Genomic DNA, 26,531 nt, shown 5'->3' with positions numbered 1-26,531 from the left:
ATGGAGAAACAGATATGTCGTCCTTTATACTGATGAATTTTACCTCTACATAGTTTTACCTCCTTGTTAACCCTCAGGCATCACTAGGGACACTTTTGTCCATTTGGCCAAGTTTTTCATCTTTTTCTGCTCAACATTTTGGCTGTGTTAGTGCATGTGGTCTATTTTTTCAACAAAGTTTCTTTCTTGGCAAATGTTCAAATTCAAATTTCATCTGCTCTAATAGGTCAGGGGAACACTGTGAACCAAATTTACTACCCTTTAAAATCATTAAGGACCAGTGATGAACAGTAAAAATGACAAATTTGACTACTATTCTCAAAAAGTAAACCATAACATTACAGAATACATGATTATATCATGAAATGGCTATGAGATCAAAAAATGTGGTTGAATGGGAGTCAATGGGACGTTTTTGTCCTTAATGACTCTTATGGGTAGTAAATTTTAAATCTGATGCTACACAAAAACTAAAAATGCATCAGATTTAAAATTTTGGTTAAACATTGACATGTCCACGCTGGATTTATAAATAATGCCCCAGCCATCCAACAGTTGGTTTAAAGGAGGATATCACTTTTTTTTTGCTTTTTTTCATAAAAGACAACATTGACTTTAAGTAATCAAACTGGCATTTTAAGGGTTAAAATCCTCAAAATGACTAAATGTTTGGTAGTTTTGAGCACAGCTGAAGTTGTTTAAGAGATTTATGCAAAAACAAGCAGAGAAAAATAATAATCTGTGAAGTTTTTATAGCAGTTTTTTGGAAGTGGACATTTTTGTCCTTAATGGCTTTAAAGGGTAGTGAATTAAAGAGATGCCTGAGGGTTAACAGAAGTCACTATATAACGTTTCAGACATGGATGTGGATGTTATGGATGCCCCACTACCTCTGCTTTAGAAAACAAGCTAAAAAGCTCTGTAAGTAAGAGAATAGTTTGGTAGAACTCTCTAAAAGCTTTTTAACCCCCCTTATTGTTGTACTTTGTCCATTTTAACTCGAGCAACACAAAGTAAAATAGAAACGGGGGCATGGGGTAAAGACTGCGTGTCCAGTCTTGCTTGCATGCATTGCATGCTGTTAGGACAACCTGTTGTTCTGGAATTTCAGGAATTAAAGTAAATATTTTCCAATCATGTTCATATCCAAATTACAAGGCCAAAAATTAAATGTTATTCTATTCCTGCAAGAAATCAAATTAAGAAAATGCAAAGTAAAAAGAATGCACTGATTCATCATTCCTTTTTGATTTTGGTTCTACAAAACACTCTCCGCCACAAAAACCTCACCACAGCGATGACAAGTGTCAGTAATATCAGAATAACTGCCAACAGGAACGCCATCACATCGATGGAGTGGTACTGGATGGTGGACATCTTGTAGGACTCGGTCCTCAGATGCTTGGCCCCCTTGTGTCTCATGACAAACTCAATCCAGAACATGGCCCGGTCTAGTGGTTTCATGGGCTGATCCCTCTGCAGGTTGGACATTGTCTTCATCTTCTCTCTGTAGGACGGTTCATAGAGGACCTCCTTCACAGCTTCCAGGAAGTTGTCCTTGTTCACAGTTGCAATGTCCAGGACTTTGGCCACACCTCTGGCTTTCATCCTTGAGAAATTGTCCTGTTGGTCAAACATGAGCGGTAGCCCAACGAGGGGAACGCCGTGGTAGATGGCCTCCTGGATTCCGTTGGTGCCTCCATGGGCCACAAAGACTCTGGTCTTTGGGTGACCCAGGAGATCATTTTGAGGCAGCCAGTCCAGCATTAAGGTGTTGTTGCCCAGGGTGGATGGTCTTTGTCCTTTGTGCCTCCAGATGACCTTCTGAGGGAGCTGGGCAGCAGCGATATCCTCAGTGATGTCCTTGGGAAGTTTTTCTACCAGGGTTCCTAAAGTCATAACGATGACTCCGTGCTCACCAGAGCTCTGGACAAAGTCCTCCAGCTCTTTGGACAGGGGTTTGGAGGGTTTGCACTGGAATCCTGACATGTAGACGACATTTGGCATTGTGGGTCGTGGGAACTCAAAGATGAAATCGTTCCTCATCAGCCAGATGTCTGCTGCCTGGAACAGCTCCATGTAATGTACATCCTTTCCAAAGTGCTTGTGGACGAAGGGGATGAAGTGTGGATCTGTGGCGTACCAAGCTTGAAACCATGTAAAGAGATAGATCAGGATGTTTTGGACCCTCTGGGGAAACGTCATCTTGTCGGTCAGTTCTGCCAATGGCACTGGAACATAGGAGAGTGGGGAAGGTGCAATGTCGAAATGTGCCTCTCCCCGGACAGTCCACCGAACATTGAAGACTAGTGGAAGACCCAAACGGTGACCAAGAAGTGCCCCTCCGCCAATTGCAGGATCTGTTAGATACAAATCATATTTGGCATCCTGAAGGCTCTGAATCAGCTCTGTGTTCTGAAATACTCCCTCCATCATGACTATTTGAACCCTGTTCATCTCGTAGAACTGCTGCAACATTTCATACTCCAGAGACAGACGAGCCCATAGCGACGCGCCCTCTCGTCGCATCCTGATCATTGTTGCTACAAACTCCCCGAACTCCTCCTCATCAAATCCAGCTGTAGAGTTTATAGTGATGGACTTGTAGTGTGGCGACTCCGGCTTGATATACCAGCTGTCTGACGGTCTCATCACTGTGATCTCATGGCCTCTGGAGTGCAGCTCCTCGATGATGACTTTCATATTGATCCAGTGACTTCCATCCACAGGAAACACCAGAATTTTCCCTCCACTGACTGAGTGTGATGAGCAGAGCAGCACTGCAAGTGCCATTAACATTGGTTGGAACATCTCTGAAAGAGATTGTAAGAAAGATTTGAGGATGTTAATGGCCACTAGAAAGGTTTTACAGTTCCTGAGGTTGTCTTAAGAGAAATAACACCTGAAACATCTGAAACATAGATCAGAATGATAACTTACAGGACCTGATTGATTGAGAAATGTTTGTTACGGTCATGAGAGGTCCTTTCAGATACTGAGCATTATTTGTTGAGAGGCTTGGCTCTAGTTCGCAAACAGCTATTCATAAAAGACAACGTCAAAAACTGGACGGTTGATGAGGTCAGTGCCTAGTTGAGGTCACAGTTTGATTCCACCAACGGAACCACATTGTTTGCAAAAAGCAAATGTTTGATGAAGATGGATGCATCCTGATACGGTTGAATATTCAAGACCTTAAGTCATGCATTATGACTCTGATGTGTGGGCATGTTGTCACCTTGATTTACGGATGTATTATTAAGTTTTTGTTTATAGGCATTCAGATGCTATGTTTTTTGTAGAACCATGTCAGAACCTCGTCTGTTGTATACATGTACATAACGTCCATGGTGAATCTAGTTTGAAGTTTTGTTTAGGACACATTTGGACATTAAGGAAGTGTTAACACATGAGTTTAATCCTAACATCCCTTTCTCCACCTATTTATTCAAAGACTTGTGTAAAAAAAATCAAACTACTTTGATAGAAATCACCAGTCCAAACTCTTAAGTATGAAGGAAGTATTCAGGCAACTTTCTGTTTTTTATTGAAAACTTGATTTTATTGACAATTTTAAAATACAAAATTTGGCCTTGGTTGGATTTGGTTTTCAGGAAACAGGATGCAGAAGTTTGGCACATCATTCATGGTGCACATTCATCATTCCTTTTTGACTTTGGTTCTACAAAACACTCTCCGCCACAAAAACCTCACCACAGCGATGACAAGTGTCAGTAATATCAGAATAACTGCCAACAGGAACGCCATCACATCGATGGAGTGGTACTGGATGGTGGACATCTTGTAGGACTCGGTCCTCAGATGCTTGGCCCCCTTGTGTCTCATGACAAACTCAATCCAGAATATGGCCCGGTCTAGTGGTTTCATGGGCTGATCCCTCTGCAGGTTGGACATTGTCTTCATCTTCTCTCTGTAGGACGGTTCATAGAGGACCTCCTTCACAGCTTCCAGGAAGTTGTCCTTGTTCACAGTTGCAATGTCCAGGACTTTGGCCACACCTCTGGCTTTCATCCTTGAGAAATTGTCCTGTTGGTCAAACATGAGCGGTAGCCCAACGAGGGGAACGCCGTGGTAGATGGCCTCCTGGATTCCGTTGGTGCCTCCATGGGCCACAAAGACTCTGGTCTTTGGGTGACCCAGGAGATCATTTTGAGGCAGCCAGTCCAGCATTAAGGTGTTGTTGCCCAGGGTGGATGGTCTTTGTCCTTTGTGCCTCCAGATGACCTTCTGAGGGAGCTGGGCGAAAGCAGCAGCGATATCCTCAGTGATGTCCTTGGGAAGTTTTTCTACCAGGGTTCCTAAAGTCATAACGATGACTCCGTGCTCACCAGAGCTCTGGACAAAGTCCTCCAGCTCTTTGGACAGGGGTTTGGAGGGTTTGCACTGGAATCCTGACATGTAGACGACATTTGGCATTGTGGGTCGTGGGAACTCAAAGATGAAGTCGTTCCTCATCAGCCAGATGTCTGCTGCCTGGAACAGCTCCATGTAATGTACATCCTTTCCAAAGTGCTTGTGGACGAAGGGGATGTAGTTTGGATCTGTGACATACATAATTTGTAAATGTGAAAAAAGATAGATCAGGACGTTTTTGACCCTCTGGGAAAAGGTCATCTTGTCGGTCAGTTCTCCAATTGGCACTGGAACGTAGGAGAGTGGGGACGGTGCAATTGCAAAATGTCCCTCGCCCTGGATAGTCCACCTGACATTGAAGACCAGTGGAAGACCCAAACGGTGACCAAGAAGCACCCCTGCACCAATTCCCGGGTCTGTCAGAAGCAAGTCATATTTGGCATCCTGAAGGCTCTGCATCATCTCTGTATTCTCAAATAATTCTTCCACCATAATCAGTAGAAGCCTGTGCATCTCATAGAACTGCTGCACCAGTTCATACTCCAGAGACAGACGAGCCCACAGCGATGCGCCCTCTCGTCTCATCTTGATCATTGTTGCTACAAACTCCCCGAACTGCTCCTCATCAAATCCGCCAGAAGAATTAAGAGTTATGGATTTGTAGTGTGGCGACTCCGGCTTGATGTACCAGCTGTCTGGAGGTCTCATCACTGTGATCTCATGGCCTCTGGAGTGCAGCTCCTCGATGATGACTTTCATATTGATCCAGTGGCTTCCATCCAGAGGAAACACCAGGACATTACCTCCACTGACGGAGTTTGTAGTGCAGAGCAGAGCTGCAAGTGCCACCAGGGCCAGTCGGTACATCTCTGAAAGAGATTGTAACAAAAGATTTGAGGATGTTAGATCTGTCTTTCCCTTAAGGTTCTAAAGACTTTGACTTTGACTCAGCTTTAAAAACATTTGTACTAAATAAACCCAAAGTAGATCAGGGGCTGTCTTATTTGACATGCAGGATAGTTTAAGAGATTTTTGTAATTTGGATAGAGCCTCTAAAGTTTGGTGTTGTTGTGCCAGCAGACGTGGATGTACTCTTATTTTATGCTCCTGAAATTAAGAGTAAATGAAGAGTATAACCCATCCAGCAATGGAAAAACAGTTGAAGTCATAGACTGCCCTTGCATAGTCTTCCTAAAAAAGCCCTTTTTTATGTGAGCTCTGCTACTTAACTTGTGATGTTTGACTTCAAGTTCGGATCAATCTGAAACCATGAGGCATGCTGATATTTTTTCTCAGTGTTTTAGGTTAAATGTTTATGGTGTTGAATGTTGTTTTTATGGCTGCAGCATGGTTGAGAAGCCCAAGACAAATTATTCACTGTGTGGGACAAGAAAAAATAATCTTGAATAGAAAGTTGCACCACGTAACCTTGATTAATAGATGGGTTTGCCAGACTGACATCAGGCAGATCCATCACGAAAAGCTCCAATCTAAAACGTTTGTACCAAACCGAACACAGTTCTGACCAATCATCACTGTTTGAAGAGAACGAGGCAGTAGCTACGGTCAGGGTGAAGTTGTACTGTAAGCCATTTGCAATGGATGCATCCAGTGTGGCAGGTAGCTCAGATGTAGCCACAGTGTAGCAGCAGTTTTATTAAAGAGCTGAGAAGAGCACTGAAAGCTTTCCATGGTGGAAAAGATGTTTTCGTTCTTCTGCTGACCTGTTTCAGCATGAGTTTGCTATCGTTACAGATGGGGTTGACTGGTGTTGTGAGTTGGTGTACTTACTGGCTACTGCCACGGTAGCAATTAGCTTGATTGTTGCTCTAGAAAAGCGTTAGCTGAAATAGGCCGTGATCACATTTCTTCATTACAACAAGACCAAAAGCCAAAATAGATGTTTTTGCACATCTCCTGATAGGCACACCTCCATGCTTCGCCATTCAAACACTACGGCGGCACTAGCCTGTATAGTTTAGGTTAGCATTGGAGCTGCACATGCCTGATACCTCATTATGTCTTGTTGCTCTGACAAGCTCATCATGAATTTGATTAGAGCCTGACCGATTGATCGGCGGGCCGATTAATGGGGCCGATTATAGCGTATCACAGATTAATCAACATCAGCCAATATGTAGCTGATATATTAACCCTAAGAGCTCACGTGGCATGGATACGTGCGGCAGGCACATCCCTTTATAAATCACTTGGTAACGTTTGTACTGTAAGTCGTGGGCACTAGCATTTTCTAGTGAGCCCGGAACTTGGCTGACTTTCCAGAGTCTCTGAGGATAGTGTTGTCCTATATCACAATACGTGACACAGTTTATAAAAACGTTGATAGCTTTTGAACCGTAAGTCATAGGAACTTACTCTTTTTCCCCTCTGAAAGCTGACCATTTTGCCGTTTGTTTGCTATCATCGATGTTTCTGTAGCTCTAAAGGACGCCGTTGTAGCCAGCCCAGAACTTTGGTGACTTTTCGGGGTCTTTGGAGATTAAATCCACAGCGTTACATCCGGTAATAGCATCTTTTTAATCAATTTTTAATCAATTTTCGATCATGTACTTTGACTTTCTTCAGTGGGCAGCCATATTTGTTTGACACACAAAGCATTGTGGGAGTTGTAGTTGACCAGTTGCGTCTCTACTGCTTAGAGGAGTAGAGACGCATGAGTAGAGAATAAACAATGAGAAATGCAACTGTTAATTCACATGTCCACCATTATCTAATAAAAGACTTTTATATAGCATTTTAACGTCGTCTAAGTTGTGTCTTTGTGAAATAAACAAAGGTAATGTAACTATAAGAATTTGTGTTCATGTACAGTATATATCCTGTGTATATCAATGTTCTTATTTTATATATTGACCGATATATTGGTATCAGATTGGCCCCAAAAATCCCATATTGGTTGGGCTCTAAATGTGATGCACAGAATGTTTGACCAATCATCTGAGATTTTTTTGAAAAATCCTGCCTTCCCAAGTTTAAGCGCGGCCCGCTCTGTTTGCATTGCTAGACTTCTGATAGAACCATAAAATTTGACCCACTCATCTCTGCTTCTGATTGGCTAACCCTGATACTCTTAGCCAACCATGTCAATAGGCAACAATGAGCTCTGGCCAACAGGTGGCAGAGTAAGGCAAGTCAGGCCTCAGCGTACTACGGAATGATGGGCATCAGGAGGGTGGGTATACTTCAGTGAGATATAAATATTCAAAGATAGACTCTGCATATCTATATGCACCCTGCACTACACCAGTGGTGGTATGTAACGGGTGGCTAAGCTTTATTTTGTAGAGCAACCTCTGATTAAGCCCAAAACTGAAACTTAGTGCTTCATTGAGGTAGCAGTGATGAACCAACAGAACCACATCATCTGCAAAAGCAGGAGTTAGATGGGGATGGGCATTTCCTGACAAGGCTGAGACCACATTATGCATGTGAGATGACTAAAGTGCAAGCAATATACATGTTTTAACAGATAGTAGTATGGTATTTATTATTAAAAATTGCATCTCTTTTATTGTGTGCTATCCATAAAGTAGCTACGATAGAAGTTCTTGTGACATCCAGGAATAAGGAGACAGATAATTTCTCTGAAGATTTTATTAACATCTTGCTGTAAATCTTTATATAAATCCAACCTTTCTGGATTAACATAAAAACATAATTTAATTGCCAAAAGCCAAGGAGATCTTTAATGAGCCCAGACCTAGTGATTGTGCACAAATGCTACTTTCTGCATTTCAGGGTTGAGGATTCATCAGTTTTTTACATCACTTTAAAAGAACTTCTTTCACTCCTTTTTGACTTTGGTTCTACAAAACACAATCTGCCACAGAATCCTTAACACAGTGATAAAAAGAGTCAATACTAGAAGTTTAACCGCCATCAGAAACGCCATCACATCGATGGAGTGGTATTGGATGGCGGACAGCTTGTAGGACTCTGTCTTTAGATGCTTGGCCCCCTTGTGTCTCATGACAAACTCAATCCAGAACATGGCCCGGTCTAGGGGTTTTATTGGCTGATCTTTGTGCAGGTTGGACATTGTCTTCATCTTCTCCCTGTAGGACGGTTCATAGAGGACCTCCTTCAGAGCCTCCAGGAAGTTGTCTTTGCTCAGAGTAGCGATGTCCAGGACTTTGGCCACACCTCTGGCTTTCATCTTGGAGAAGTTCTCCTGTTGGTCAAACATGAGCGGTAGCCCAACGAGGGGCACGCCATGGTAGATGGCCTCCTGGAGCCCATTGGTGCCTCCATGGGACACAAAAACTTTGGTCTTTGGGTGACCCAGGAGATCATTTTGAGGCAGCCAGTCCAGCATTAAGGTGTTGTTGCCCAGGGTGGATGGTCTTTGTCCTTTGTGCCTCCAGATGACCTTCTGAGGGAGTTGGGCAAAAGCAGCAGCAATGTCTTCATTGAGGTCCTCAGGAAGGTCTTCCACAAGGGTTCCCAAAGACATCATAATGACACCGTGTTCACCAGAGCTCTGGACAAAGTCCTCCAGCTCTTTGGACAGGGATTTGGAGGGTTTGCACTGGAATCCTGACATGTAGATGATGTTTGGCATTGTGGGTCGTGGGAACTCAAAGATGAAGTCGTTCCTCATCAGCCAGATGTCTGCTGCCTGGAACAGCTCCATGTAATGCACATGCTTTCCAAAGTGCTTGTGGACAAAGGGGATGTAGTTTGGATCAGTGACATACCTAATCTGAAAACACATGAAGGCATAGAACAGGATGTTTTTGACCCTCTGGGAAAAGGTCATCTTGTCGGTCAGCTCAGATCCTGGCACTGGAACATAGGAGAATGGTGATGGTGCAATTGCATAATGGCCCTCACCCTGGATTGTCCACCTGACATTCAAGACCAGTGGAAGACCCAAACGATGACTCAGAAGCACCCCTGCACCTAGGAAAGGGTCTGTCAAAACCACATCATATTTGGCATCACGAAGGCTCCGCATCAGCTCCCTATCCTCAAACATATGTTCAGTTAGATGGAGACTTTGCTTAAACATTTGGTAGAACCATTCTACAAGTTCATACTCCAGAGATAAACGAGCCCACAGCGAAGCGCCGTTCCTTCGCATGCGGACCATCGTGGTTACAAATGCCCCAAACTTTTCCTCATCGAACCCAGCGGAGGAGTTGATATTGATGGATTTGTAGTAAGGTGACTCTGACGCGATGTACCAGCTGTCTGACGGTCTCAACAACGTGATCTCATGGCCTCTGGAGTGCAGCTCCTGGACCAGGACTTTCATATTGATCCAGTGGCTTCCATCCACAGGAAACAACAAGATTTTCCCTCCTTTGACCAAGTGTGTAGACCAGAGCAGCACCGCAAGAGCCACCAAGGTCAGTCGGTACATGTCTGTAAGAGACTGGACAGTAAATACGATGATATTAGATCTGTTTATCTCAGCGACATCTTACTGATCTATCTTCTGTGTTGGGTTTTGGAGATATCTGAACTGATGATGCCTCCTCTCATCTATGAGTGATTTTACCAAGACTACTGAACTTTTAGTTGGCAATAAACTTCAAGTTTTTAAATGATATCTTAAAAATATCCTCTTCATTTATTCAGTCAAGACATCCCTGCCTCTGCCTGACCCTTTAAGGTAGGCTGCCGTCATCTCTCTGGTTTGTGGTCTAGAGAATGACTTGGTTTGACAAGTTACGGTGGCCAAGAAGTTTTTACGAAGCAAACAGTATTTCTGATATTAGATGAAAACACCATACTGCTGGAAACATGTTTCAGTACACACCTGTGGCAGCTGGAGCTCTAAATTCTCTAATTCTGATCTAGAATGCATCAGTGGGCCTGACATCTAAAGCTGTTGTTGTTAGCAGGAAGAGGACAAATGCAGACTTGGATTATCTTCTAAAGATCATCTATTTTTGTCAAATTCAAGCCTAAGCTGATTTATCAAAGTGCCAATACTGAGCTAGGCTTAAAATACAAAGACACATCCTTTCCTAAAGGTATAGATGGAATTATCATCATCATTTTTGGCAGAAATTGTGCCATCAAACTCTTAATTAGGGCTCAAGGACCAAAATATATTGTATGTATTGTATAATGTATTGAAATGCAAGAAATGGTTACTACAGTTTTTGGGGAGCTTTGACCTAGCGTTGGCCTCATAGCATAGCCTAAGTTGTTTTTTGTCCAAATAGTGATTTCTGCCTAACTCTACACTCCAAATGCAGCAGATTCATTGCACCTTATTGCATACAGTTGCAAGAAAAAGTATGTAAACCCTTTGAGATTTCTTGGATTTCTGCATAAATTGGTCATCAAATGTGTTCTGATCTTCATCTTAGTCACAACAACAGACAAACACAGTCTGCTTAAACTAATACCGCATAAAAAATGATATGCTTTCATGTTTTTATTGAACAAAACATGTTAACATTCACAGTGCAGGGTGGCAAGAGTATGTGAACCCCTAGGCTAATGACTTCTCCAAGAGCTAATTGGAGCCAGGAGTCAGCCAACCTGGAGTCCAATCAATGTGATGAGATTGGATGTGTTGGTTAAAGCTGCCCTGCCCTATAAAAAACACACACCAGTTTTGAATTTGCTGTTCTCAAGAAGTGGTATTAGTTTAAGCAGACTGTGTTTGTCTATTGTTGTGACTTAGATGAAGATCAGAACACATTTTATGACCACATTATGCAGAAATCCAAGAAAGGGTTCACATACTTTTTCTCACAGCTGTATATCCTCAGCCAATCAGAGTGCTTGTTACAATCCATAATCACTATATGCCTAAGTCATCATTAACTGTTATCTATTCAGTCACTTCTGTTTGTTATGTAATCCTTGTTGTGGCTTTCCTTTTTAAAAGTCACATTCTAACAAAAACATGTGCCCCTGGCCTGTGCACAATCCCCCAAGAATTGGAACACCCCCCCATCTTTCAGAATGTGTGCCATTCGCAGGTTTTCCCCGTATGATGTCATGTGGGGAGTTAGCCCCACCCCCAGGTTTGATTGGCCCTCCCCGCTTGGAAGAAAGTTCTGCCCTCCTCTCCTGATCCTCCTCTCAGGAGAGCCACATCCATTAAGCCACATCCATTTCCTGAGAGGGGCATGGTCCATTCCAGGGGCGGAGTCAGAGAGCTCATTAACATTTAAAGCCACAGACACAGACACAGCTCCTTCTGAGCAGGGCTGAAACAGAGGGGTTTGTAGACATGCAGAGATCAATACTGGAGTGTTTTTATAGAAACAAACTTCACAGGCATGTTTTGGGACCTCTGAGACCGATATAAACTCGTCTTAAAGGGTAAAATCCGGACTTTTAAGAAACACTTCTGGTAGAACTTACTGTTACAGTTTAAAATAAAAATCCTGTGTTTGCTGAAATTTGTTTTTTTTTTTTTCCCTCTCTTTCTGGGAACCTTAAATATGACTTAGGCAATTATGCTATGAGGCTAAGGATTTCTCCAAACTCACCAAAATTTCCACAAATTTCAAAAGTGGTGCAAATTTATGTAGCATAGCACTTCTGTGGAAAATGCACAGGAAGCAGGCTTTCTTTTTTGGCAGTATTTACCGATTGACAGGTTCAACATTTAAGCAAACTTGTCCTTAGGGCTTTTTCTGATTCACTCTTGATTTTTCTTGTTCATTGTTCACAAGTTTCTGATAAAAGTGAATCAAAAGCTCACATTTTCAGCTTTGGCTGGGGTGTGTACCATGCTTTTAGATAACAGCGGCACAGAGAGAGTATTTAGAGAATAATTCTGCTTCAGTTTCAAATCTCAGATAAATGGAATGAACAGAAATCGGAGTCAGCTTCAGCAGTGAGCAGGTCTGCAGGTCTGGTGTATTGATATGAATAAAAGAACAACACTAATAAAGGAATTTGTTATTTTTATTATCAACTTGCTCTGCATCTTTATTTTGACAATGTTGGAACGATGGCAGGACTTCATATAATCACATCTGCACAAAACTAAATCATTCCCACCAATAGTGATAAACACACAAAAGAACAAGTAGAGATTAGGATTGAGCGGTATCTGTCAAACTGTGTTACTTAAAGCCGCTCATACAAGCAGTTTCTAGCGTGCACATGTAAGCCCCGCCACCAGAGCCGCTGCAGACACTTCGTTCATGATTTAACCTCAGGACAGAGGATCAGAGGAAGTTCATCTTTTTCTTCTATGGCACAGACTCCTCTCTCTCTTCCCTCTCGTCCTCTCAGAGGTATAATGAGAAATGTTTATACTGATTTATTGTCAAAGGATCGGGGAATGTGATGTGCTTTAACACGGATAGTGATGGGCCTATGCAATCCTAGAGACATTTTGTGCCATTCTTTTTTTTCTTTTAAACCATTTTGGATGTGTTGAATGAATAAAGCTCAACTTTGCCTAAGGATATTCCTTTAAAATTTTTTTTTGAGTTTTGGTCTCGTTTCCTTAAGTTAGCAAAAAATTGGCTAAGTTACACAAAAACCGACACATTTGCTCCTACGGACCAAAACTGTCCCATTGAAAACCATTGAAAATGCATTTTTTGAGTCCACCTTTATGTCTACATAAACAAATGCATAATTTTATGTTCAAATTTCATTTTGGACGACTAGCTTTCAATTTAAAATTTTTATTTTTGTCGGGGCATGCAGATGGCCTAGCGGTCTTATGTACTAGCCATGTACTCGGGTGGCCCAGGTTCGAATCCAGCCTGTGGACCTTTGCCGCATGTCCCTCCCCACTCTCATCCCATTTCAGTCTCTATCCACTGTCCTCCTCTGTCCAGTAAAGGCACTAAAAGGCCCAAAAAAAATATATATATATTTTTTGTCCACCGGATGGCGCTACTTTTTCCCATTCACAGCACTCTGCAAAATTCCCCACTTTATACTGTTTTCTGTGAGGGAGCCTTGCTTCTGAAATGATGAGTGTGCGTTGCCACTGATGTTGGATAATGTGTGTGTAAAAACTGTGTGTGTGTATTTCAGTTGTTTTTGTGTTCAGTTGAAATCGCACTTTGAGATTTCTCGAAATGAAAAGTGCGTTATAAATAAAACTTATTATTATTACATTATTAAATCAGTGGAGTTGTGTAAACATACTGGCATTTGAAGGGTTAAAACCCCCCAAAATATGATTAATATTTGAAATGTACATTTCAGGCTGAAGTAGTTTCAAAATACGGACTTGTTTAAAGTGGAAAAAATAATAATATGTATTATTTTTACAGCAGTGGGCATTTTTTGTCATTAGGACTTCAAATGTGAGGTTTTTTTAACCTGCCACTGCAAAAAAATACCTGCTTTAAAATCAATGTTGGTGCCAATCATTGACACACTTTTTTGCATTGAAAACAGTGGAGTTGTGCAAACATACTGGTCTTTCAGGGTTTAAAACCCCAAAGATATGATTAATATTTGATATATATATTTCAGGCTGAGGTAGTTCTAAGAGACTGGCTTGTTTAAAGTAAAAGAAAATACTAATATAAATTACATTTACAGCAGTTTTTTGGAGGGTGACATTTTTGTCATTTGGGTCAAATGCGTCAGGATTTTAAAGGAAGCGTTAAATGTTTCTATTGTCAGCAATGCCAAGTTTTATCTGGCGGTGAGTTTACTTTACAGGAAGCTTTTAAAAGTCACAGACTACTTCAGCTAAATAACCAACAAGTAACAATTAACATAATCTAAATTTCACATACTAAAAGAGTTAAAGAGACGGGTTTAGAGCGGACCAGAGCACCAGGCCATTGTGCACCATGGTATACGCGGTATATATATGTAATAATAATAATAATAATAATTAATTACTTTATTTATATAGCACTTGTGTGCTTTCGTCGTTTGCCAGATCGACATCATGAACAGTTCTGTCATCCCTGTTGAAGCATCTTCACACACAGGCAGCGCTGCTGCTGGAAATGGACACACATTCCTGATGAATTTCTGATAAATATTGTCATTACACAACACTGTCCTTGTGATGCTAGTTAAAGCAATAACATGGCCATCTTTCAATATCCAGGGATATGATATTATTGATTACCGCCCATTCCTAGTAGGGACACTGATTGTGAAAATCAGGGTCCATATGAGAGCAAAACATTTTCTCTCATGTTTGACCACAAAAACAGATTCGTTTGTCCAACAGGTGGCTGCTACTACTAAATATAACCCTGCTCCCTGAGTCAAAGTTATTGCAGATGCTATGCTATTGACATTAGCTTATGTTGCATTATTTGTCTATATCGGCTGATACCAATCTCAAACGGATGCATAGGGGCATCCTTAGGAATAAGCAAATGCAGAAAAAACTACACATGCATTTATTGGTTCAACTTAGTGCTGCTAGTGAAGTGCAAATAAAAAGACGTTCAAGAACCTTGTATGAAATCCTGAGAAAATAAAGCCAGAACAAGGACTGAGAATGATCCACTGATTCGAGGCTTTTAGGCCAACTGCACTGATACTCTAATATTCATTTCTAGCTAAAGAACAATCAAATGAAGGTAACAGAAAAACAATGACCTTCCATGAGGTTAAGGATCAGGATGTAACAGTCTAGCAGCACATAATCAGTCCTTCTTGACTTTACTCTGACAAAAAACTCTCCGACACATAAACCCCGCAGCAGAGAGAGGAAGAGTGGAAACCAACAGTATAATAGCTATGAGGAGTACTACAATGTCGATGGAGTGGTACTGGATGTTGGACATCTTGTAGGACTCAGTCCTCAGATGCTTGGCCCCCTTGTGTCTCATGACAAACTCAATCCAGAACATGGCCCGGTCTAGGGGTTTCATTGGCTGATCCCTTTGCAGGTTGGACAACCATCTCATCCTCTCCCTGTAGGATGGTTCATAGAGGACCTCCTTCACGGCCTCCAGGAAGTTGTCTTTATTCACAGTTGCAATGTCCAGGACTTTGGCCACACCTCTGACCTTCATCCTAAATAAATTGTCCTGCTGATCTAATATTAGCGGTATTCCAACGAGGGGCACGCTGTGGTAGATGGCCTCCTGGATTCCATTGGTGCCTCCATGGGCCACAAAGACTCTGGTCTTTGGGTGACCCAGGAGATCATTTTGAGGCAGCCAGTCCAGCATTAAGGTGTTGTTGCCCAGGGTGGATGGTCTTTGTCCTTTGTGCCTCCAGATGACCTTCTGAGGGAGCTGGGCAAAAGCAGCAGCGATATCCTCAGTGATGTCCTTGGGAAGTTTTTCTACCAGGGTTCCTAAAGTCATAACGATGACTCCGTGCTCACCAGAGCTCTGGACAAAGTCCTCCAGCTCTTTGGACAGGGGTTTGGAGGGTTTGCACTGGAATCCTGACATGTAGACGATGTTTGGCATTGTGGGTCGTGGGAACTCAAAGGTAAAATCGTTCCTCATCAGCCAGATGTCTGCTGCCTGGAACAGCTCCATGTAATGGAGGTTCTTACCAAAGTAGCGTTGGACGAAGGGTTTGTAGTTCGGTGTTGTGATGTACCAAGTTTGAACACAGGTGAACAGATAAATCAAAAAGTTCTTGACCCGCTGGGAAAAGGTCATCTTGTCAGTCAGTTCTGACCCTGCTACCGGGACAAAGGAGACCGGTGACGGTGCAATTGCATAATGCCCCTCACCCTGGATAGTCCACCGAACATTCAGGACTAGTGGAAGACCCAAACGGTGACCCAGAAGCACCCCTCCACCAAGAGCAGGGTCCGTCAAAACCAAGTCATATTTAGCGTCACAAAGGCTCTGCATCAGCTCTGCGTTTTCAAAGATGTCCTCCATCATTCTGAGACTCTGCTTACCAATCTGATACAACTGTTCCATGAGCTCATACTCCAGAGACAGACGAGCCCACAGCGACGCACCCTCTCGCCTCATTCTGATCATCGTGGTTACAAACGACCCGAAGCGCTCCTCATCGAACCCAGCAGAAGTGTTCACGGTGATGGACTCGTAGTGCCGAGAGTCAGGCTTGATGTACCAGCTGTCCGAAGATCGAATTACTGTGAGTTCATGGCCTCTGGAGTGTAGCTCCTCGATAAGGACTTTCATATTGATCCAGTGGCTTCCGTCCACAGGAAACACCAAGACTTTCCCTCCGTTTACCAAGAGCGAGGAGCAGAGCAGCACTGCAAGTGCCAGCAGGGTGGGTCGGTACATCTCTGAAAGAAATGTTTTGGAATTTTGTGATGAGGTTGGAGCCGACATTTCTCACAAGCTTCTTTCAGTTGTTAGATTCCAGAGCAGTCATTAACCCAATAACTCAACATTAAGAATCGGATTAGACTCATTAATGAGGTACTGAACTTTCACTCTGGATTACAACCACCAAGGAAGTTTGAGCCCAACCCTCGGAACCAGGACTTCGAGGAAACGTATGACCCCTACTTCTTTTCCAAAGTGTTTGCATAATAAGATTTAAGTACTGTTGATTAGACATCTGATTGGATGGTTTTAGTTATACCCAAGCTGCTTAATGAAACAGATCCATGGTCAAGCTTTTCACTCAGTACTGCAGAGCGACAACGAGAGCCAACAGTGAGTTCAAGTAGTGGAGAGTAATTAAAGAGTTAATGAGAACAATGCAGTGGATCAGAGCAATCAGCATTTTGCTTGTTCTTCAGTTAAACAACAAATTAACACAGAAATCACCTCACGAACAACAGCAGTGTCAACCTGCTATTACTGGTTTTAAGACTGGAGATACAGTTGCTTGAGACGTATGGCTGCACCATGCAACCGATGGAGCATTGGCTTATAAAAAATTTGATTATAAAAAAAGGCAGGAAAAGGGGTAAAAATAGGTTAAAAGAGTCAAAGGATGAAAAAACAGGATAAAATAGCACACATGTGTTAAGAAAGGATAAGAAGCAAAAATGGTGAAAAGTGGTTAAAAAGTGGCAAAAATGAATTACAAGTGGCCAAAGTTGGCCATTCTCTGGGTTTTTAGGGGCCCATTCTCTGGGTTTTTAGGGGTATATTCACTGGGATTTTAGGGGCCCATTCTCTGGGTTTTTAGGGGTATATTCACTGGGATTTTAGGGGCCCATTCTCTGGGTTTTTAGGGGTATCTTCACTGGGATTTTAGGGGCACATTCTCTGGGTTTTTAGGGGTATCTTCACTGGGATTTTAGGGGCACATTCTCTGGGTTTTTAGGGGTATCTTCACTGGGATTTTAGGGGCACATTCTCTGGGTTTTTAGGGGCCCTTTTCTTTTTCTTTTCTTTTTTTGTTTTTTTTAATTTTCTATTCATGTTTTGTAGCCCTTTTTCATAGATCTGTAAGAAAAACCCAAAACATACAAATGTAAACTGCACTGAAAAGTATTTTGCTAACAAAAAGCATAGATAAATTTTTTTTTAGGGATATGTAGCTTCTAAATAGATTTTTCCCTGGAAAACAAAGAGATATAGAACTACAGATGTAAATTATCTTCAAGCTTACATATGTAGAATACATGAAATGACAACATTTGAGGGAGACAAGCTGTTAAAAGTTGCGCTTTCAGGTGAATAGTACAGGTGAGCCCAGACTGCTTTGTGACTACCCTGAAACTTTAACTGGGAAGACCAATTTTAACTGCTTTTCTCCTACATAATGTGAAATCCATCAGTAATGTTTTTTTTTTTTTTTTAGCAAATACAACTTAGAGAGTGCAGCTTTTAATGAAATGGTTTTCATTCAGTGATTACCATCTGACTAAGGAGGGGGGTGGAGATGATCAGTACAACTGCTTGACTTGGAAATTTCTTTTTTTTTTTTTTTTAATGGTGAAAAATAACAAGACAGACGAGTGATATTGAAGTGGTACAAGACGGACAGTGAGAGATGAAGAGGGGGGTAAAGAAAAAAAACTAAAATGTTATATCTATCAATGTATATTCATAATAAATATAATATATATATATGTGTGAATTAAAAAACAAATAATAATAATACAAAGAAAAACAAGGTACATTTTCTTAAGACAGCAACACAGACTACTGGAGGCCTATAGCAAAGATTTTAAGAAGGAAAACGTTGTGACATAAGAGTGTTATGGTCATTAGCATGGGGCGTTATATGCAGAGAAAAAGAATCATGATGATGATATTAATAATGATTAAAATTAATAATAAAATTAAAAACAGACAAAAAAATAATAATAGATAGGATTGAAGATTTGAAAAATTGGATGATCTTGGGGGCCCATTCTCTAGGTTTATCAGGGATTGTTAATCCGTCCAGTTTTTGTATTTTAAGCTTTTAGATTCCCACCAACCCTGTGTTTTTCTTTTGTTGTTCTGTGTTTTTGTTTTTCACTTACCGTCATTATTCAGATGGATGTTTTACCCCAGAACAGAGTGAGGCAGGAATGTTTTGGGTTAAGTACCTGTACTGATCACTCTTATCGGCATGGGCGTCTGTGACATTACTCTACGTGCTAAATGCTTCCTGAGTTCACTGGTTTGTTTTGGAGACAGATTTTCATCCAGTAGCCCATGAGGAATGTTTCAGCATTTCAACATCTTGAGTTGTTTACATCAGAACGCTGCTCTGGCTGGTTCATCACTGCTTCCATTGGCTGTAGTGTTTTGTGTTATTGTATTTTAGTTTATTTGATAGCTCTTACATAAGTGACTCCACCTCCTCATTGTAAAAAGCAGAGCCTGTCAGATGCTTAAAAGATGCCAGTCCAGATGTAGACCTTCCTCCAGAGACTCCCATCTTTTAGTTTGAGCAAACAGGATAACGTTGCTCCGGGACTTTCATAACTCCAACATTCCCTCCATCTCAATAAGATCTTCCTGGTTACATAACAGCACAGTGTGGGAATTCCTTCTGTAAGTCCTTGGAGCTTTAAGAAATCTGTTTGTGTTGGGTTGAGCTGTCTAAGGTTTCTCAGCTTTGAGTTCATGAACCTGTTTGGCTCAGTAATCTGAGGCGTGGACTTAGAGGGGAAATCTAACAGGTCAGAGGAGCTTTAACACATTGTGTTAACTAGAATATGAGCCAACACGGTCATTAGAATGTTCAAAGACTCCAAACTCCTCCAAACAGTGTTATGTGTCAGTAAATGCAGTTTTAGTTCCTTTAGTGTGAGAAGGTTCAGACTGACGGGTTTTATTTAGGGTCACATTCTGCAGAGTGAAAACTGAAGAGAAAATATTTCAATCTAAAAATTGTGTTTTTCCTGACAAAGTGGTCCTGACTGAAGTACCTTATTTTCAAATAAAGGAAAAAGTTTTATTTTATTGGAATATAGGAAGTTATATTTCAAGCAGTACTGTAAAAACTTCAGATTTTGTCTTTTTTATACTTCTTAATATTTTTATATTTTCAGCTGAGAAATGCAAATGTCTAAACTGTCCTTATTCTCTGAATTTTCCTTGATAACTAAGCATTTAGGCTCATGATACCAGTTATGGGTTATACTGTAATTGCAATTAGGGCTGGGCAATTAAATGAGATTAATCGCAGTATGATCTGCTTCAATTTTCAAATTGCATTAGTTGTAATATTTTTTTAATTTGAAATTCAACAAAATAACAGTTTAATAAATCAATTTTTTTGCAGTGGCAGAGATTTTATGCACATTATGCAAACATTCAAGTGTCATTTTTCTTTATAATGGTTTACAAAAATCCTCCTTTTTTTGATTTATATATGTTTTTCTTAATCAAAATGAGTGACATAAAAATGTTAATGCGCTTTAACAAAGCAAATGACATGACATTTGCAATACAAGCAAAAATAGTTAGCTCATTCTAAATAAAACTGATGAAGCCCAGCACTGCTTCACAAAAGTCATACCTCAGCTGTGATTAGCTGGTAGCCACTTCACCTCCTCCACCCGAGCCTCCTCCTTCATAGCATAAAGCTTCACCTCCTCCACCCCAGCCTCCTCCTTCATAGCATAAAGCTTCACCTCCTCCACCCCAGCCTCCTCCTTCATAGCATAAAGCTTCACCTCCTCCACCCCAGCCTCCTCCTTCATAGCATATAGCTTCACCTCCTCCACCCCAGCCTCCTCCTTCATAGCATAAAGCTTCACCTCCTCCACCCCAGCCTCCTCCTTTATAGACTAAAGCTCCACCTCCTCCACCCCAGCCTCCTCCTTCATAGCATAAAGCTTCACCTCCTCCACCCCAGCCTCCTCCTTCATAGCATAGAGCTTCACCTCCTCCACCCCAGCCTCCTCCTTCATAGCATATAGCTTCACCTCCTCCACCCCAGCCTCCTCCTTCATAGCATAAAGCTTCACCTCCTCCACCCCAGCCTCCTCCTTTATAGACTAAAGCTTCATCTCCTCCACCCAAGCCTCCTCCTTTATAGACTAAAGCTCCACCTCCTCCACCCCAGCCTCCTCCTTCATAGCATATAGCTTCACCTCCTCCACCACAGCCTCCTCCTTCATAGCATAAAGCTTCACCTCCTCCACCCCAGCCTCCTCCTTCATAGCATATAGCTTCACCTCCTCCACCCCAGCCTCCTCCTTCATAGCATAAAGCTTCACCTCCTCCACCCCAGCCTCCTCCTTCATAGCATATAGCTTCACCTCCTCCACCCCAGCCTCCTCCTTCATAGCATAAAGCTTCACCTCCTCCACCCCAGCCTCCTCCTTCATAGCATAAAGCTTCACCTCCTCCACCCCAGCCTCCTCCTTCATAGCATATAGCTTCACCTCCTCCACCCCAGCCTCCTCCTTCATAGCATAAAGCTTCACCTCCTCCACCCCAGCCTCCTCCTTTATAGACTAAAGCTTCATCTCCTCCACCCAAGCCTCCTCCTTTATAGACTAAAGCTCCACCTCCTCCACCCCAGCCTCCTCCTTCATAGCATATAGCTTCACCTCCTCCACCACAGCCTCCTCCTTCATAGCATAAAGCTTCACCTCCTCCACCCCAGCCTCCTCCTTCATAGCATAAAGCTTCACCTCCTCCACCCCAGCCTCCTCCTTTATAGACTAAAGCTCCACCTCCTCCACCACAGCCTCCTCCTTTATAGACTAAAGCTCCACCTCCTCCACCCCAGCCTCCTCCTTCATAGCATAAAGCTTCACCTCCTCCACCCCAGCCTCCTCCTTTATAGACTAAAGCTCCACCTCCTCCACCACAGCCTCCTCCTTTATAGACTAAAGCTCCACCTCCTCCACCCCAGCCTCCTCCTTCATAGCATAAAGCTTCACCTCCTCCACCACAGCCTCCTCCTTTATAGACTAAAGCTCCACCTCCTCCACCACAGCCTCCTCCTTTATAGACTAAAGCTCCACCTCCTCCACCCCAGCCTCCTCCTTCATAGCATAAAGCTTCACCTCCTCCACCACAGCCTCCTCCTTCATAGCATATAGCTTCACCTCCTCCACCCCAGCCTCCTCCTTCATAGCATAAAGCTTCACCTCCTCCACCACAGCCTCCTCCTTCATAGCATAATGCTTCACCTCCTCCACCACAGCCTCCTCCTTCATAGCATAAAGCTTCACCTCCTCCACCCCAGCCTTCTCCTTTATAGACTAAAGCTCCACCTCCTCCACCCCAGCCTCCTCCTTCATAGAATAAAGCTTCACGTCCTCCATCCTAGCCTCCTCCTTTATTGACTAATGCTTGTTGCACTCTCATATTCATATTTGATTCATGCTACTATGGATTAATTGCTTTGGAAATAATTTCATTGTCTTTAGTACACATGGTCTTTTTTATGGAATTATTCATTGCGTGAATTTTTTGAAAAATATATAAGATTAACCCAAGAATAATCGCATGTTAAATAGCAATATTTTGGGAAAAATTGAAATTTGATAATTTTTGCGTATCGTTCAGCCCTAATTGCAGTATAGTCTAGTAAAGCTGCAGTCACACATTATTACTAAATGGTGCAGCCCTTCTGTGAGAGCAGGGACAGATGTCAGCAGATACCAACAGTGTTTTAGTAATAAAGAGCGGCTAAAATGCTGTTTTTTTAATTAAAAAATGAGCTCTAAAAGTTCCCACTGTGGACACAAGTCTTAAAGCTCTCAGTCATATTTGTAATACTTTCCCTACACAAGAAACTGAAGTATAAGGGTGGTTTCACATTAGGGACCCTAGATCTAGAACTCTTGACCTTAAAGTCCAGTTTATTTGGTCGTTGTGGATGCAAGTGGACCAGACTCAGGCACAGAGGGTCAGTGTATTTTCTGGAAAATCTATGTCCTTGATGAAACCAGACTCAAAAACTGAGAGAAACTCTAGTTATTCTGTTTATGACAGGAATGGGAAAAACAGAAAAATTAGCCATTTTTTCTTTTTTTTTTATTTTGAAAGAAAAACAGAAAAACAAATACATTTGTATTTAAAAGGGGTCCAATTTGTGTGTTTTTTCAATCCCATTGTTCTGTTTTCATGTTATTGTGAAGTACTTGAGGAAAAGGCCTATACAGCCATCCTGTGTGTTCTACAGTCGAATAATAAGCCTGTTGGCTCTATACAGTGTATCAAAAATAATGTCAACAGTAAAAGTACTGCTGATTTAATAGACTATATTAGTAATGTTTGGTGGAAAGGTTTATTTATTAGCGTGTGCACACAATAAATAAATGAATGAATAAATAAAAGAATAATAAGAGCAAAAACCAAACAAACAAACAATCGGTCTAATAGGTAAATGTTGGCTTGGATAGCTTAAATTTTGACATGAGGGCTTTTATTTTGAAATGCTCACCTTTCCCAATGGGTCACATGATTTCCTTTTCCCGAAGTATTCAGTTAAAACAAGAATTGAAACAGAATTGAAAAAGAAAACTAAGATGTTTTCCTTTTTGTGACCAAAATTAAAAAATATGAAAATGGCTTGTTTTTCCGTTTTTGTCTATTTCTGTCAAAAACAAAACAAAAAAACCCTAGATCAAAATTACAATTTCAACTGAAATTGCGTGGGGATGCTGAGAGCTGAATGGTGGAAGAACCACTAAAAATAGCCAAAAGCACAAAAATAGCTGAAAATAGCCTTAAAATAGCATAAAATAGGATAAAATGGCATAAAAGTAACTGAAAATGGCATTCAATAGCTCAAAAAAGGATAAAAAATGGTTGAAAGTAGCTTTAAAAACTGAAAATGGCCTTAAAATAGCATAATACAGCATAAAATGGCATATAAGTAACTGAAAATGGCATTTAATACCTCAAAAGGATAAAAATAGCTGAAAATAGCCTAAAAATAGCTGAAAGAAGCCTTAAAATAGCATAGAATAGCATAAAATGGCATAAAAGTAGATGAAAATGGTATTTAATAGCTCAAAAAGGATAAAAATAGTTGGAAGTAGCCTGAAAAAGCTGAAAATAGCCTTATAATAGCATAATATAGCTTAAAATGGCATATAAGTAACTGAAAATGGCATTTAATATCTCATAAAGGATAGAAATAGCTGAAAATAGCCTTAAAATAGCTGAAAGTAGCCTATTAATAGCATAAAATAGCATAAAATGGCATAAAAGTAGCTGAAAATGGCATTCAATAGGTCAAATAAGGATAAAAATGGCTGAAAGTAGCCTTAAAATAGCTGAAAATAGCTGAGAAATAGCTGATTTTGGCCTAAAAATAGCTGAAAATAGCATGAAAATAGCAATATCTAAAAAATATAAAAGTTAGAAATGAGAGAAGTCACAGCAGTCGAATGATGAAGAACCTGAATTTTTAAAAGTTTAAACGTTGTCGATACAACAAAGTATGAAGGAGGAGATAGCCAATGCAGAAGAATAATAACAAGCAAAATGGCCGATGCGAATATCAATAGTGTGGGTGCTCAGCATCCCCACTAATGAATAACGAGAGTTTCCCCTGATTTTTGAGTCTAGTTTCAAGCAGGAAATGGATCTGCCAGAAAATACACTGACCTCGGTAAGAGCAGGACACAAGCAGAATTCATTCGTACTCGAGCACGTCTCTGAGAGACATGAATGCAACCGTGCTCGAGCAGGAAGTACTCATAGAGAGTGGGAAAAAGCAATGCTAAACATCCCATTTCTTCCAAAACCATTGTGTCCACTCGGCACGGGACGATTTGTCCTCTGTGCTGCACGGTAAATGTGGTCGTAGGAATTTAGTGTCCAAAGAATAATAAAAACCTCCTGCAGCCTGCTGGATGAGCTCTACCGTCTGCACATAACCTACTCAACATGAGGGTTTTTGTGGCTGCTTTTTCTTCATTCTTCTTCTTGGTGGATTTGCAAACCAGCTATGTGCATACTAGTGTACATGCACATGTGCTTTAATACTTTTTTTAAAGGATTTTGAGTTAGAACTCCGTGTTTTCTTTGCATGAGGAAAGATGGAGTGTGACCCTGCTGAACTTCCTGCAGACAGGAAACATACGCCTGTTTTAAATATCATAAACCTTCAGTGTTCCTGTTCTAATTTCACAAATCACTTTGTTTTGTAGTAACTTGTGTTAATCTGCTAATCTACAATTGTAATCTCACACATTGCACTAGCTGAACATGCTGGAGTTGTGCATGAGGAAAGTTTACACGCCAGAGTGCTGTCTGCATTCTTGTGCAGCTCTAATGTTGAGCTTGTTGGAGGAAAACATCTGGAAGTTACTATCTGGCCCATAACATCCTGCTGAAAATGACGAGGATTTAGCCAGACACGTTAGACATGTTCATGCATTTAAACAGTTTTATCAAACAGTAAGACAGAAACATCAAGAAGTTTTTTTCTGTCTCACCCTAGAGTACTGAATCTTTGAGTTGAACTTACTGAGAGCGTCCCGGTCAGCGGCTTTCACGTGTGGACACGGGTCTGTTGTTTGTGCGTCCTGCCCCCCTCGCAGCGCTGGGCTGAATGAGCGTGGTCCTGCCTCTGGCAGTGAGAGCAGCTCAGAGGGCGGTGGTACTGAGGTAACAGGACCAAAGTTCAGATCATGTGTGGTGTTCAGCAGCAGCAGGCACCGTTGAGTTACGCAAGGTCAAGATGAATGAGTCTCATGTGGCAAAGTCTGAGTTTGAACTTTAGATGGAGTACAGAGATAAGGATGGATAAGATTTATACAGGACAAAGGTGGATCAACAATGAGCTTCAAGCTGTCTGAACTAAAGCTTGCTGTGATAAATCATTCTTTATATACTAACAACACTTTATCATCCTGGTGCAGGGGCGTGGCACAGGGGGATAAAAGGCTACTGCTTACCCAGGCCCACAGCAGGGAGGGGCCCATGGGAAGCTGCAATGAAAAGTCTGTTTTGATTTATTTTTTCTTAGTAATTAGTGACATTATTAAATCAAAAGAGACTAAAGCAGTGATCCTCAATGCCCATTTAAGCTGCCTCTTGCAATTAAATGTCACTTTTTGCCCATTCACTTTTCACTCTTTTTTTTGCCACTTTGGGACCATTTTTGCCACCGTTAACTAATTTTTTGGTCACTTCCCACATAAAAATGATAAGTTTAAAGGCTCAAAGTCTGAGATAAAGCCAAACCTATTAGCTCAAAAGGCTAAAACATAAAATTTAAAGGCAAAATAATGTTTTTAACCCTTTACCTACTGAGCCGGCGCTGTGTTTTATATGTCCGGAGTATTATTACCATAACTCTGTCAAAGTTTGTCCAATCAGAAAAATTCCAATGGTGTTGGAAAGCTGAGAATGGTGGGCATACAAACATATATGGTTCATTACGGTATTCAAAACCATATGACGTAGGCATTCATAGCAAAATACCATAAGTATCGCGAGACTGCTACACGGATTGTCAACACTGTAACTCCTCGAAAGTTTGCTCAAACCGAAAAATTTCAACGCTGACAGAGAGCTGAGAATCTGTGCTTTCCAGCAATATATGATGTGTGGTATATGTATTACGGTAATGTCAAACAGCACCGCGAAAATGGCAGCTTTGGCAGAAGACGAGTGAGAAAGAAGAGTGAAGGAAGAGAGTAATAGGAGAGCGAGTGAGAGTGGTGTTTTGTTTTCCAAAAATAGCGTTAGATAGTGGCATTTGTGTGTGTCTGTCATGTGCAATAACAATATGTTACTTGAGAATGTTGAGAATACATTTTTCCACCCTTATTTGCACTAATTGTCTCCTATGTATATAGTTATCTTTTGCACTGTGTTTTGCACACCCAGAGTCCTAGACTCCAAAAATGACTGCTGATCGTTCTAAACATGTATAGGTTCACATTTCAAATGTCAAAT

At 41.4% G+C, this 26,531-nt stretch overlaps 4 protein-coding genes across 6 annotated transcripts in view; 1 reads left to right on the top strand and 3 right to left on the bottom strand.

Moving 5' to 3' along the window:
• The window catches only part of sh2d3cb (SH2 domain containing 3Cb), a 76,069-nt gene that overhangs the window by 41,477 nt on the left and 8,061 nt on the right, over window positions 1-26,531 (top strand). The window lies entirely within an intron of this gene.
• Window positions 1,168-25,161, bottom strand: LOC121509364 (UDP-glucuronosyltransferase 2A2-like). 3 transcript variants are annotated; one of them, XM_041786669.1, is made up of 3 exons: window positions 25,096-25,161; window positions 4,246-5,243; window positions 1,168-1,821 (listed from the first exon to the last, which is right to left on the bottom strand). In XM_041786669.1, exons 2-3 carry the CDS (start codon window positions 5,239-5,241, stop codon window positions 1,237-1,239), a joined length of 1,581 nt encoding a protein of 526 aa, XP_041642603.1. In that variant the 5' UTR covers window positions 5,242-5,243; window positions 25,096-25,161; the 3' UTR covers window positions 1,168-1,236. The 3 variants fall into 3 exon arrangements, with proteins under 3 accessions (XP_041642603.1, XP_041642605.1, XP_041642602.1); XM_041786671.1 differs by lacking the exon at window positions 4,246-5,243 and having other exon boundaries at window positions 1,168-2,813; window positions 25,096-25,151; XM_041786668.1 differs by lacking the exon at window positions 1,168-1,821 and having other exon boundaries at window positions 3,599-5,243.
• Window positions 8,180-9,667, bottom strand: LOC121509365 (UDP-glucuronosyltransferase 2B31-like). The gene has a single exon (XM_041786672.1). The coding sequence runs from the start codon at window positions 9,650-9,652 to the stop codon at window positions 8,180-8,182; it is 1,473 nt and encodes a 490-aa protein (XP_041642606.1). The 5' UTR covers window positions 9,653-9,667.
• Window positions 14,958-16,517, bottom strand: LOC121509366 (UDP-glucuronosyltransferase 2B33-like). Its single transcript, XM_041786673.1, has one exon. The coding sequence runs from the start codon at window positions 16,428-16,430 to the stop codon at window positions 14,958-14,960; it is 1,473 nt and encodes a 490-aa protein (XP_041642607.1). The 5' UTR covers window positions 16,431-16,517.

Source organism: Cheilinus undulatus, linkage group 5 (genome assembly GCF_018320785.1).
Source record: "Cheilinus undulatus linkage group 5, ASM1832078v1, whole genome shotgun sequence".
NCBI lineage: Eukaryota > Metazoa > Chordata > Actinopteri > Labriformes > Labridae > Cheilinus > Cheilinus undulatus.
The sequence above is the reverse complement of the archived record's forward strand: the minus strand, read 5'-3'. Positions and strand labels throughout refer to the sequence as shown.